This window comes from Poecilia latipinna, unplaced genomic scaffold (genome assembly GCF_001443285.1).
Source record: "Poecilia latipinna isolate Pla-1442-1.1 unplaced genomic scaffold, P_latipinna-1.0 Scaffold622, whole genome shotgun sequence".
In the NCBI taxonomy this organism is placed as follows: domain Eukaryota; kingdom Metazoa; phylum Chordata; class Actinopteri; order Cyprinodontiformes; family Poeciliidae; genus Poecilia; species Poecilia latipinna.
Genome location: NW_015113238.1, coordinates 153,353 through 167,463, shown reverse-complemented (window position 1 = coordinate 167,463; position 14,111 = coordinate 153,353). Strand labels below are relative to the sequence as shown.

At 38.7% G+C, this 14,111-nt stretch overlaps 1 protein-coding gene across 18 annotated transcripts in view; it reads right to left on the bottom strand.

The window, feature by feature from the left end:
- The window catches only part of ttn.2 (titin, tandem duplicate 2), a 208,919-nt gene that overhangs the window by 122,641 nt on the left and 72,167 nt on the right, over nt 1–14,111 (bottom strand). For 8 of the 18 annotated variants that reach the window (XM_015043229.1, XM_015043240.1, XM_015043237.1 and 5 more), the window contains 26 exons: nt 13,483–13,770; nt 12,741–12,845; nt 12,379–12,664; nt 12,121–12,304; nt 11,614–11,697; nt 11,219–11,486; nt 10,045–10,305; nt 8,802–9,011; nt 8,625–8,702; nt 8,500–8,526; nt 7,434–7,490; nt 7,298–7,342; nt 7,111–7,158; nt 6,576–6,632; nt 6,013–6,084; nt 5,532–5,585; nt 5,368–5,448; nt 5,174–5,236; nt 4,692–4,967; nt 4,171–4,323; nt 3,878–3,982; nt 3,602–3,700; nt 2,827–3,429; nt 1,598–1,663; nt 810–1,412; nt 470–538 (listed from right to left, as the gene is read on the bottom strand). In XM_015043229.1, the coding sequence (XP_014898715.1) occupies nt 470–538; nt 810–1,412; nt 1,598–1,663; nt 2,827–3,429; nt 3,602–3,700; nt 3,878–3,982; nt 4,171–4,323; nt 4,692–4,967; nt 5,174–5,236; nt 5,368–5,448; nt 5,532–5,585; nt 6,013–6,084; nt 6,576–6,632; nt 7,111–7,158; nt 7,298–7,342; nt 7,434–7,490; nt 8,500–8,526; nt 8,625–8,702; nt 8,802–9,011; nt 10,045–10,305; nt 11,219–11,486; nt 11,614–11,697; nt 12,121–12,304; nt 12,379–12,664; nt 12,741–12,845; nt 13,483–13,770 (4,242 nt within the window). The remainder of the gene's footprint in view (nt 1–469; nt 539–809; nt 1,413–1,597; nt 1,664–2,826; nt 3,430–3,601; nt 3,701–3,877; nt 3,983–4,170; nt 4,324–4,691; nt 4,968–5,173; nt 5,237–5,367; nt 5,449–5,531; nt 5,586–6,012; nt 6,085–6,575; nt 6,633–7,110; nt 7,159–7,297; nt 7,343–7,433; nt 7,491–8,499; nt 8,527–8,624; nt 8,703–8,801; nt 9,012–10,044; nt 10,306–11,218; nt 11,487–11,613; nt 11,698–12,120; nt 12,305–12,378; nt 12,665–12,740; nt 12,846–13,482; nt 13,771–14,111) is intronic. The other 10 variants (XM_015043236.1, XM_015043241.1, XM_015043238.1 and 7 more) reach the window with 7 other exon arrangements.

Genomic DNA, 14,111 nt, shown 5'->3' with positions numbered 1-14,111 from the left:
TGTAATTAATCTGTTTGCTGCAGAAACATGAAGAATTTCATGTTTTCCAGTTTCAGCAGCTTCTTTAGTCTTTTCTATGTCTTTGGGAACCAATCTCTGTCGTCTATGTTCATTATGTTTATCCTGAACTTTAATCACATTAATTTTTTTGTCAGTTGAAGGAAAAAAGCCCATTTCCTCTAAACCCTCAGTAACAGATATTTCTTCAGCTTTTTTGCTGGTTTCTTGTGTCTCAGATTCAATATTCTTGCGTTCTTTACTTGGACCTTCGTGTTCTGCACATGATGCTCTTTTCCTGTCCGCTACAAGAGTTGTGAATGATGCTGAAGGTTGGAAAAATTGAACAGTTGTGAAGAGAAAGCACCATGAGGCGGTGCCAAGAGGTTAGAAACAAACAGACACAAACAGTTGGTGTTAAATGATCGATAATAAAGAGGTTAAATAAAAGACAATGGTTGTGGTTTTCTACCTTTCTCCACTTTCTTTTCTTTTGTCTCAGCAGGTTTGGAAGGAAGCTTCTTGAGTTTGTCTTCAGTTTCTTTAAAGAATAATCAAATTAAAGTTTTAGGTTTGGACATTTAAGAGAAACAAAAGAGAAACAAAAGACGACAAAAACATCAACAGGCGGCGGATCGAAGGCGACAAAACAAACTCAGAAATGGGATAAAAAGATGGAAAATGATGTTAAACAGAAGAACGGATGTGAAATGGTGACCCCTGGTGGTTGCTGAGGATATTGCATAAAGGATAAACAACCTCCAACCCACCAGAGTCTGATGAAACAGTTAAATATGACGTAATGATGGTACCTCCAGTGGCTGTTTCTGAGGGAATCTTTGTCTCTTCTTCTGGTTTTAAAGAGACTGAAGGTTTCATCCGATCCTGGATTAAGAGTTTGTGTTTCTGAGGAGGAACGTCTTCAGACTTCAGCTGCTCTGCTTCTGGCACAAACTTGGTAATCAACTCCAGCTCTGTGACCGACTCTGACGTCTCTAGTTCTGCTTTCACAGAGCGGTAGTCCGGTTTTACATCAAACACCGGTTCAGACCTCACCTTTTCCTCTTCGGTTAGCTCAAAAGATGCAACCGATTCAGTTAACTCTGATTTACTTTCTGTCTTTTTCACTTCTCTGTGAGTTTCCTCTCCTGCTCTGCTGAGTTTTTCTGAGATTTTCTCAGATTTCACACTGATAACCTCCAATTTTTCACTTGTTTTTCTCGCCAACTCTTCTTTAACTGAACGTTTTTCTTCAGTTTTGCCTTTGCTCCTCGTTTCGTCTGCTGGTGATTTGATCTCTTCAGGCTCATCTTCGTTCACTTTTGCTTTAACTTTGTGTTTTATCTCAGAGATTTTAACAGATTTTCTCTCCTCTTCCTGTTTCCTCTGAGTTTCTTCTGGTTTCTCAGTTAGAACTGGTTTTGTAGAAGAAGAGGCGTCATGCAGCGACGCCAAGAGGTGAGAATAAAACACAGAGACAAACATCTACGTTAGAGGGATTAATTCAAAGACTGACGATAATCCATGCTGGATTTTATCATCAGGACTTAAAAAGAGGATGCGGTTACAGTAATCCATCTCGTTTTCAGACGGTCGGTACCTTTTTCAACAGGAACAAAGACTTTCTTCTCCTGACGAATCTTCTCCGTTTTCTCAACTACAGGTTCTTTTATTCAGGTTGTTTTTTAGCCCAAGATGGTGAGATCAAAGAAGATTGTTATAAAGAAATAAAGTTAAGACAGTTAGAAACAAACACACAGAAAGATCCAGAAAACACAAAAATATGACAGTTTAAAGAGACGTGGAAGATATTCTGAAACAGCAGCAAAATCAGGAACTTTTCAGATTATTACACAAAATGCGGGGTGATTTCTTTTGTAAAGATGTAAAGGATACAACAATTCTGAGTATAAGGTGTAAATACTCAGGTTTAAAGGCAAAAAGATGTCAAATGATGCCTAAATGTGGATAAAAAGTTAAGAGAAATTCAGCTGTATTTGAGGTTCTGAGGTCAGTTTTGCTGTCAAGTTTAAAAATTAACACATTTTCTTCAAGGTTCCCTGTTTTAAATAATTAGGAGTGTATGATATAGTTCTTTGATTCAACTTTTTATTGTTGTGAAGCTTTGACTTGCTAATATTTAACATCTGAAGTCCACTTTCTCCATCATATCATTTCCTTCTTTCTTTTTTCTTTCTTTTTTGTCCTCACTCCACTTTTTGAACCTTTTTGTCACTAATCGTAGTTATCATCACTTTCTTTCTCTTTCTTTTCTCTACCTAACTCTCCGTCCAGGATGCTACGTCATTTATTTATATGAAAATTTGGGCTGTCAACGTTAACACAAGCGACTCCTCAGAACTGAACGCATTAAATTTCTTAATATTACATAACAGAGTAACTGGACTACATGGTTTATCCAATCTTCCCTCCAAGTTTCTCTCCAGCGCCCCCCTGTGGCCATCACTTTGAAAAACTGTTATAGATATTCGTCATACATGCAGCTCAAAGTTAGAGAAAAAAGGTTTAAAATACAAAGTCATAATTACAAGAATAAAGTCGAAATAATACAAGAATAGAGTAACAATACTACAACTTTATTCTCGTAATATTATGATGTTGATTTTTTTCATAATTCAAAGCAAAGCTGAACTCAGAAAGAACTTCCAAATACACCTGAATTTATCTAGAAACTTTAACATTTCGGTTTTACTTCTGTGGCAACGTTCTGTAATATTTAACCCGTTCTGTGTTGGAGCTGATGAATGCTGAACTAAGAGATGTTTCATGAAGAAGACAAACGGAGAAAAAGAGTCGATGTTTTTGTACCTTTCTGAAGAGATTCTTCTCGTTCTGCTCCAACCTTCTCAGGTGTTTTAACAGAAACACCTTCAAAGATTTTCTCTGCTTGTTTCTCTGGTTTCACTTTGTCAACTTTCACAGGAGGTTTTTTCTGACTGATCACCTCTTCAGCCTTTTTCTGAGGAGGTTTAACCTCAAGCTTTGTCTCAGGAATTTTCTCTGGGAGTTTTTCAGGAATTTTCTCTGGAAGTTTCTCAGAGACTTTTTCTGGACGTTTCTCTGAGATTTTTTCTTGAATTTTTTCTGGGATTTTCTCTGGAAGTTTCTCAGAGATTTTTTCTGGATGTTTCTCTACAATTTTTTCTGGAAGTTTCTCTGAGATTTTTTCTGGACGTTTCTCAGAAATTTTCTCTGGAAGTTTTTCTGGGATTTTTTCCTGTATTTTCTCTGGGATTCTTTCAGCCACCACCTTCTGTACAACTTCCTGTTTACTTTCTGGCATCTTCTGCGGAGTTTTTTCCTTCACCTCAGCTTTCCTTGCTGCCGTTTCAGATATTTTTTCAGGTTTTTTGCCCAACACAGCCTCCTCATCAGGCATTTTCTGGTCAGATTTCTGTTGGGGCTTGAGAGCTTTAAGAGGGTTTGACAGAAAAACATGCAGAAGACATGACCATAAAGAAGAGAATGTGCTAACGCACAATAAAAGGTTATAGCTCACTCATATGGTCTTTTTTGTCAAGCAAAGCAAAAAAGAGAGGTTAATTTCCTAAAATGTAACATATTTTAAGACCAGGTTGAGTACCTTTGTCCTTCTGAGCTGGCTCTTCTTTGGGAGGAGCAGCTTTAGGTTCGGGTTTCTTCGCTGCTTTTGGAAGATCGGGAACTTTTTCTTCCACGGGAACTTTAAAGAGTACCGTTGACAAATATTACAAGACTTTTCAAGGTCAGAATGTAAAAACACTCCACTGAGCGTCACAAACAGAAAGACATGACTGAAACAAACACGGCATGCATCCTCATCATCACGAAAAGAACTTCAGGTTTTAATGTCAGAAGCTGCAGAATGAGCTTCGGATACCTTTGACTGTCTTCTTCTGAGGTTCCTCTGCCTCTTTCTGTACTTTCTGTGGGACTGAAGGAGGTGGAGGAGCAGCCACCTCCTTCTTTACTGGTTCTTCTGGCACTTTAAAAAGAACAGATTACCCTCTGTCACTATGGTAACTGAACCTAAAGACAGTCAGTTCTCTCAAAGAAGGAGGTAAAAAGGTTAATAAGACACAATCGGACTCAGACGAGGATTATTTTCTGGGTTAAATAATCCAGAAGTTTGAGCAAACGAAGGAGGGGTTTGTGTTAGAAGACGTTGTGTACCTTTCTTCTGAGGTTCCTTTGGTTCTGGTGTTGGTTCTGCAGGTTCTGGTTTAGGAGGTTCAGGTTTACGGACTTCTGGTTTTGTTTTCTTCGGTTCTGGCTTTGGTTTTGGAGCTTCTGGTTCAGGCTTGATCTTTGCAGCCTCTTCAGGGGCTTAAAGTGACATTCAGACGGTTTCAGACCAAAGACAGTGAAAGAATCGCTTCCACGTTCGAAGCTAAACAACCGAAAACTCAACACACAGATGCAAACACAGCAGAACGTACAAGAGCTGAAACGATTAACTGGATTAATCGATTATTGAAATAATCATCAAGTAATTTAGTAATTGATTAATTGTTAACAGGAGTACATACATATACATTGTGGATTTAAGATAGAGTTTTTAAAGTGTAAATATGTAAATGAAACATCTGCAGAATGTACCAATTTTTTTCCTGATTAATTGATCAATCGACTAATCGATTAATCGTCAGAATAACTGAAAACAAATAATCGTTAGTTGCCGCCCTAGAGCATACCTTTGGATGGAGGAGTCACTGGCTTTGCTTCTGGTTCCGCTTTGGAAGCTGGAGCAGGCTTAACATTTGGTTCTGGTTCTTTTGGAGCTGGAACAGGTTTAGCCTTTGGTTCTGGTTCTTCTTTAGGAGCTGGAACCGGTTTAACCTTTGGTTCTGGTTCTTTTGGAGCTGGAGCGGGTTTAGCTTTTGGTTCTGGTTCTTCTTTAGGAGCTGGAGCGGGTTTGGCTTCAGGAACCAGTTTCTTGGGCTCAGCTGGAACCTGAGGCTTGGCTTCATCTTCATTTATGCAACATAAACATTAGCTGACATTAGAGTCTGAAGAAGAGTTTTAAAGAGGTTGAAGACTAAGAAGAAAGAGGAAGATTAACAGAAAAACAGACACCAGCGAAGTCCAAACAGAACAGAACAAACCCGGATCAAACATCATGAAGAAGTTAAGAGGCTGAAACTCCAGATGGGAGCCACAAGGAAGAAATACAGACCTTTGGTTGGAAGTCCGGGCTTCTCTTTTGGAGCAGCGACTGGTTTCTTCACCTCCTCTGGTTCTTGTAAAGACACATTAAAACACAAAATAAGCTAAAAATAACAATTAAAGGAGCAAAAGCAAAACATAAGAGCATTAACCCTCATTGAGAGGAAAATCAAGGTAAACAACATTCATGCAGTAGTTTAATACCTTTGGGAGCAGAAACTTCCTTCTTCTCTGGGACTGAAACTGCAGAAACCTTTTCCTCTACTGGCTTCCTGGCTTCTGGTTCTGCAGGTTTTAGTTAAATAGTATGAATATTTTCAAGAATACTGAACAGCCACACATGAATCCATCCCTGAACGCATTCATACTTTTCTTGGGTTCCTCCACAGCTGCAGTTGGCTTCTCTTCTGGCTTCTTCTCAACTTTGGAATAAAAATAAAACACAAACCATGTTAGGAATAAATGAGAATCACATGTGAAGTTACTTTAAAACAGGTCAGAAGTAACAATCCCAAAAAATATAAATATAAATATGCTATTCTCTTTTGTACATTTCTGTCGCGACACAGGTCTTAGATTTAACTGATGATGGTCTTAAGAATGTCTTAAATAAACTTAAGTTTGAGTTGGTGAAATCTGCAGAAACCCTGAAATCTGATCAATCAAACTTTGAATGATGTTTCTGCTTCACATGTGGCTGAACTATGAAGCTCATCTGAACTGTATCACTACCTGAACACAACACGTTGATTTTTGTCTCGTTGGAAAAAGATATTGCAGAAATAATACAAAAAATAATAATCTTAAACTCAATTAGAGGATATAAATCTTGATGGAGCTTCATGTTACCTTTAGCTGGGATTTCCTCCCTCAGTTCAACTTTCATGATCTCCACTTTTTCTTCAACAGCAACTCTGGCAGCTGAAATAAGACACAGCAACATAAAGACGAATAATCAGGGTCTGAAAACATTTATAGCTATGACAGAGTATTAGGCCACGCTAAGAAAGGAACAAAAAAAAAACACAATTATGAGAACAAAGTAATAAAATTGTGAGAATCATAGAATTAGGAGAATGAACTCGTATCAGAATAGTCACAATTTCACATGAATAAAGTTGTATGAGAATAAAGTCGCAATAATGAGAGCAGTTGCAGTATTACTAGAATAAAGTCATAAAATTATGACTTTATTCTTGTAATGTTATGACTCATATGATTTCAACTTTATTCACATAATACTTTGACTTTATTCTTGCAATTATATTTTTTATTTTTCTTTGTGTGGCCCTAATACATAACATCAAGAAAATCCTAAGAAAAATCTGCTTGGTAGAAAATATTCTTTGATTTTGTGTTAAAAAGAGGTTATTAAAAGAGAAAAAAGAGCAACATAAACACAACGGTGATACCTTTAGTCTCTGAAATCTGTTGTGTTACAGTCTCTTCTGTCCAGCTCTGATACTCGACTGAAGACGATCAAAATCACAGGACAGAAGACAAATATGAGACAAACAGTCTGACATTAAATAACGAAGCTTTCTGACATCTCAGAGGAGAAACCAGTTTACACCAGTAGAAGAAATCTGAAGTTAGAATAAGTGGTTACCATCGTTCACACACACACCAAAAACACCACAGATAAGGGAGTATTAGAGGAAGAAGTGAAGCACACAGTGAAAAAAGAAAATCAGGACAAAGCAAAATTTATCCAAGATGGTGATATTGAAATGGTTATGAAGGAGAAAAGAAGCAGATGTGGGTCAAATCTACGTCATAACTCCAGGGACGTCACTAAATAAGAACAGATTTTACCAACTACATTAAAGCGTTATTATTTTTAATCCTGACAGGATGAAAGTATGAAGGATGGTGCTGCTATCTGTCCCAGATCTGCTCAGATGGTCAGAAGGTGATGAAGAGGATGAGGAGGGAGAAACACGGTACCTGTCTGCTGCGCCTCCTCTTCATACTGATACGAATATTCAGCTGATTCTTGTAAAGGAAAACAAAACATTTAAGCCCCATTATTGCATAAAAATATGCTTAGTTTAGCTGTTAAGGTTTGAGTTAATCTGATTAGTCACATTTGAACAAATTATCCTCAGGTTGAGGAAGATTTCTGGATAAGTACCTCTCTGTTCGATCTTTTCTTCATACTGATAGAACTCAGCAGATTCTTGAAGAAAAACACATTTTGTGTCTGTTAGAAGTCATGAAGAACCGCTTCAGGTTTTACTTTAGTCCCTGCAGCAGTCGGTGAATCTTACCTTGAATTTCTTCTGATGAAGGCACTTCAGGCCTCTGAACCGAAGAATCTGGGAAATCTACACAATACGGAGAACGGTTCAAACCAAACAGCTTTCCTGCTGTAAATCTCAACCGTCATCATTTGTCTTTTTTACCTTCCGAAACACTTTATACCAAATTTAATAATACACTTTGGAATAATTAAATTTGAAAACGGGAATTTAACGAACACATAAATTTATGACAATGACCGACATCCTTTCTGCCATATCTGTGTTTTCAGTAAGTTGTTTTTGGCTGTGTTATTGTTTCATCCGGATATTTTGTGCATGTGCACAAAGCTGGAGGGCACAAATACGATTCATGTACTTGCCATCAATAGCAGCGCTGCTGCGGTGAAACTATTCTGTTAAAGTGAAACCTGGAGATGTAGGATTTATATTTATTAGGCACAATGCGCCAAAGCAAGAGAAAAATGATGCAGAAAAACTGTTGAAGAATCTTGTGCATACTTTGCTCGTGTTCCTGTAAGACGCTAAGCTACGTGTGTTCAGGCTGAAGTCACGTAAATTTGTTATGAATTATCGATACTGTTATTTGAGTAAAATTTCTGGATACTTCACTGACTGAAGAAGAAGCTTGTTTTAACCAAAATTTACCAGATGTACACCTGCAGTTTCAAAAGTTTCATATTAAAATAAAATGATTTGGAATTTTTTTTTTATTTATGCCTAATTTTGTTATTTATATGAATTATTTAAATTTTGTTCTATAAAATACCAGTAATTCAACAAAACTTTAATTTGGTCCATCTGTTTATGTAATTTTAAGTATTAAATGTTTTTATATTACAATCAGTTTCTCAGTACTCGAGTCGCCTTTTTACAAAACACTTTTTCACTCTTGCGTAATTTCTTGGGTTTTTCTTTTTACTTTTATTCGAGTAAAGATATGTTGGAATACTTGTTGCTTTTACTTAAATACAGTTTTTCTGCAAATGTGACTCCACATCTGAATGGACAAGAGTTCCCAAAAAGTGTCCCTTCTGAATAAAATCTTTAATTTTCTGAATAATAAATCACTCACCTGTCGGTACCATCGCTAATTCAATTTCTGTGAAAAAAAAAAGAGTGCGGTTTGTGTTAAAGTCTGAGATCGACAGTCACAGCTGATCAGAAGCAGAAAAGTTGCTGCCTGACTAATAACTGTACCTTTGCCAGACAAATAAAGCTCAGCTGTGCTCTTAGCCTCTCCTCTGGGCTCCAATCTCACAATCACTGAGTAAACGCCTACATGGGAGGATTAGTGATGAAGACACTCAGGTCACAAAGAACAGCAAGAGGAGAAAATCTGCAGGGGCCTCTGGAGCCCGGTTGGGCTCTACACACCTTCGTCTTCAGTGGTCACATTTCGAATGACCATGAAATGCCTCCTGCCTTCGCTTCTGAAGGTGTACTTAGTGCATTCTTTCAGTTCCCAGGTGTCTTTGTACCAAGAAACGATTGCGTTGTCGAAGGACACCTCGCACTCGAAGGTGGCCGACTGGCGCTCGTTGACTTCCACGTTGTGGATGCGTTTGGTGAAATGAATTTGTTCGGCTAAAACAGATAAAGACGTGAATGGGTGAACGTGACAGTAACTGGGTGGCAGTTTTTCACCAACACAAGAGCCACACGGTTAGAGAAGACCACCAGACGGATGTTGATGGGACGTTATGCTGACTGGTTGTTGTTGAGGATGATGGTGAAAGATGATCATGGAGGATATTAAGACAGAATAAATCCAAAAAGAAAAGGAAAAAAGAAGGCAAAAGCAAACAGCCGACATTAGTTATAGGGTGTTTTCACACCAGTGGACTCGGTTTGATTGGGGACCAAAAGTGCAACATTTGTTACATTTTCAGCTGGACCAGTTTGTTTTCACACTGTGTGGTCTCAAACAATCCCAACCAATAAAAAAACAGTTCCATCAGTCACCTGTGGAGGCGCTGCACCAAGAACTACTGAAGGAAACGAAACAAAAACCTCCAACAAAGAAGCTGAACACCACTTCCTTCTTCAAGCTGACCTATTTTTACTTTTATTTATCTTTTTTGTTGCAACAAAGCCTTTATTATATTAATTTGAATGTATTTTTTTACACAATTAAAACTAAAATGTACAAATTATTTTATTTTACTTATGTATAAATTTATTTAACTTTTTTTAAACCTTACTTTGCATTTTACAACAATTGGATAGTTTATATTATTTTTTATTGTAATCTGATGTTACTTATAGTGTTGAAGGTATTTCTATGTCCTGTTATTTGTTCAAAATAAAGTACATTTAACTTAAAAAACTAGTATTAAAAAAAACTGAGACCAAGGTTTGAATGCAGTTCAGAGTTTGATTTTTTGGTCTGAACCAGAGTTTGATTTTTTGGTCTGAACCAGAGTTTGATTTTTTGGTCTGAACCAGAGTTTGATTATGTGCTCACTTCTCCCCAAACCAACCGGACTTTCAGACAAACGGACTGGAGTTTGATTAAATCTGGACTGGTGTGAATCCACCCTCAGTCGGATGAACTGGAAGAGGTTAGTAATCGGGCAGAGCATCCATCACGTCTACAGGAAGGTTTCCAGGTACAAACCTTCCACCTTGAGGTCCGCCGAGGACTCCAGGTGCTGGTATCTGCAGGAGTATCTGCCCCGGTCTTCAGACTTCAGGTCTTTGATCAGAAGCTTCTGAACTTTGTGTTTCACTTCGGACGAATACCTCCCCTTCATCTCTAACTGCTTTCCGTTTTTAAACCACTGAGCCTCGACGTTAGGAACAGACAACTGACATGACAGAGTGCAGGCCTGGCCTTCCTTACCCGACGTGTCCTGCAGGTGCTTCTCCACCTCCACCTCTGAAACACAAAGACGCAGAAATTCAGCTTCTGCTCCGACTGGAAACTCAGTTTGAGATGCTGGGTTGTGTCCAGGCAGGGAGCGGTTTCATATGAAAAGTCATGGTTTCAAAACCTCTAAAATACTCTGTCATATCGTTCCTGTGGTCTAAGTACAACAGAGTACTTATACCACATAGTAAGAAAAATAAAAATAAAAATACGAGAATAAAGCCAAAATAATATGAGAGTAAACTCATAATATTTAAAAAATAATGTCATATTGCAAGAATAATGTTGCACATGAATTAAGTCGGAGTAATGCGAGTATAATTAGTTTAAAATAATAATATTTCAAGAATGAAGTTCGAGAATAAAGTCCTAATAATATGAGAAAAATGTCATAATATTTTGAGTGCCATTACAAAAATAAACTCCCACGTGAATAAAGACAAAATAATACAAGAATAAAGTCATAAATAATAATGAGTATAAAGTAATAATATTAAGAATAAAGTGGTATAAGAATATTTTTGAAATATTTTGAGAATAGCCATATTACCAGAGTATTATGACTTTATTCTTCTTCTTTTTTTTTGTTTTTTTAGCATGGCCCTAATAGTCTGTCGTTAGATCTTCCAAAGAGAATTAAAGCTCACAATGACAATAGAGATCTTGTCTAATTTGAATTTCTAGTCAAAGTAACATGTCTGCCCTAATTGTTCTTTTCGAACAGCTTCAGTTCTGGCAGCAACATGGTGAAGATGAATCCACAAATCATTAAGCATTTAAGAAGCAAATCACCAATTCACATCAAAACATGATAAACAAAATGCAAAATAACACATTTTAGAGCTAAAACAATAATACCGTGTTATATTATCATACTGTCATAGTGTCATTCCGGCCCAGGCCCAATGGTGTCGGTACTGACCCGTGACGGTGAGCTTGGCGCTGGAGATGTGCGGCCCACACACCACCCGGTAGTTGCCCTGGTCGGACGGCTGGCACCTCTTGATCTTGAGCAGGTGGCGGTCGCCGCTGATGCTGATGTCGTATTTGTCGTCGGTGTCAAGCTTCTGCGTCCCTTTGTACCACGACAGCGTGATCTCTGGGTAGTTGATCTTGATCTCGCACTCAAACTCCGCCTCTTCGTTGGTGAAGACGGACTGGTTGGAGATGTCCTTCACCACAGTGACGGGCTGCAGGCGCAACAAGACAGTTACCCCTCATGATGGTGACAGAAACCGCAACATTTTCAAGGCGACACTTTATTGTTTCCTCAATATTTATTAACGTTGAAGTGTTTAGCAGTCGGTGTGTCCTGACCTCTGTCCTCTCCATCCTCTTCTGCAGGTCGGCCACCAACCGAGCCATGTCCTCATCTGACTCTCTGTCTCCACGTTCCACTTCCTGCCAACAACAACAACATTACTCAGCAACGTCCTCAAATAAGAAGTCCTGCACTGCAAAAACTTTTCTTCTTACCGAGTATTTTAGGTCTGGTTTCTCTTGCAAATATCTTAGTACACTTGAAATAAAACTAAAATCAGTAATATATAGGAGCTTGTTTTAGGTAAATAATTCCTTAATATTTAATAAAAGTACTAGTTTCACTGGCAGATTATAACTTATAACAATAGATAGGTGAAATATTTAATAAATATTAAGGAATTATTGACTTAAAACAAGATCCTTTATCTGGCTCAAAAGTTACTTATGAGGTAGTTTAGTTTTATTTTAAGTGTAATAAGGCATTTGCTTTAGAAAACTAAAATACTTGGTCAGAGTTTGTGTTTTTGCAGTGAGATGAGCAGCAGACTGTGGGAGCCTCACCGGTCTTCCACTTTCTTCGCCCCTCTCTTTCTTGAGCTGCTCGATGGCCTGCAGCAGTCCTCTGTAGTCGGTGATGCCGTACATACGGGCGTATTTCTCGTACTCTTTGGGGTCGACGTTTCTCAGCAGCTCAACAATGTCGATGTCCTTCTCCTCCTGCGGACTCTTCTGCTTCGATGGCGTCCTGAGGGCGACAGATCAGATGTTAGGAGTTCGTTCTCACAGATTTCAGCTGAGAAAGTTCTTGAATGAACTCACTTCTTCAGTTTGGCTCGGAGGTCTCCCTCCAGCTGCGGCGCCTCTTTCTTTCCGTCAACATGCATGTCGGCGTTGCACTCGATCTCGCCGTGCTTGTTGGAGGCAACGCACCGGTACTGACCCGAGTCCGACTTGGTCACCTCTCGGATCTCCAACTTGGACTCCTGACCTTTCTGCACGATGGAGATGCGGCCGCCGTGGGTGAGCTGCCTCCATTTTCCCTTCATCCACTTCACACTTGGGATGGGTTCTCCTCCAACCTTAGCGATGAAGGTGGCAGTTCCCTCTGCAGAGAGAGGTGGAGGTCAGGACAGGAAACAAACACTTTCTAAAGGTTTTTTTCTCCACTTTGAGGGTCTTACTCTCTGTAACATGTAAGGATTTGGGTTCTTCGATGAAGAATAGATTATCCAGTTTTTTGGTTGGAGCTGCTGCTGGAGTCTCAGGTTTAGCTGCTCCTGGTTTCTCTGTAAGACAACAACACAAGGAAACATTTTTATTTGTCTTACCAGCTAAACAGTAAACTAAATACACAGCATTTATAGTCAGATTTCTGCAGAGAAATAAATGAGTAAATTATTATAAATGTAGAAAAACAAATCCTGCAGGTTTGCCAGATTAAAAAAAAAAAAAAAATCAGCAAACCATATGCAAAAATTTTGTCTTTTTAGCAACAATATCAGGATGCAGCTCACTCTTGCTTTATTTAGACATTTATTAAATGGTCATGCTCAATACTGTGTTTCGGTCCCTATTACTAATAAATTAAATTAAAAGCAAAACCCTGGATGAATACTTTGTGTTGCACCTTACCCAGAAACAATGAAAAAAAAAATAACCCACAAGAAATTTCACATACAAGTGAAATGTATGTTAGAATCTTTTTGTTATAAGTGAGATGCTAATGGAACAAGCACTTTTTCATCAATATTAAGGAATTACTGACAATCTCCTAAATCTTGCTCAAAAGTTACTTGTCAGTTAGTTTTCTCTTATTTGAGATGTAACACGACTAGAAACTAAAAAAAATACTTGGTAAAATGTTGTGTTTTGCAGTGAAGGTTTAGATACTGGCTGATGAACAGGAGGCCGTTCGGGTTTTACCTTTCACTGTGACTTTGGCCTTGCAGAACTCGGCGCCGGCTTCATTTGTAGCCTTGCAGAGGTAATCGCCAGCGTCGTGTTTGGAGGCTGAGCTGATCTCCAGACTGGCCGTACCATCAGAGAAGCCGAGCCTGATGCTGCCGGCTGATGAAAGCTCCTTCCTGTCCTTCATCCACTGGACCTTCAGAGGAGCGGATCCGCAGACGTGACACCTGAGGCTCAGCTTGTCGCCTTCATCCACAGTCACTGGTTTGAGTGGAACGTCAAACACTGGAGGCTTCTTGGCTTCTGCAGATGAGATCAAATGGTTTGAACTCAGCTGCAGACACAGTGATCAGTTTAATCTAGAAACAAAACTTGTGCACCAGGCACCAATGGGCGATCCATTTCATTCTGTACAACACATTTTTACAAAAAACAAGTTTCTGAAAAGGTACTAAAAAGTCAGAGTGGGCCTGTGGGCAGAGGCCGTCAGTTTATCACACTGACAAAAGAATGAATACCAAAAGATTTGTGATTTTGGTGACCCTTCAGCTGCTTGAAATAACAGACTGGAAAACACCAACAGAGACTATAACAGGCAAAAACAGAGACAGGAACAAACCAAATAACCAACAGGAACAAATAAA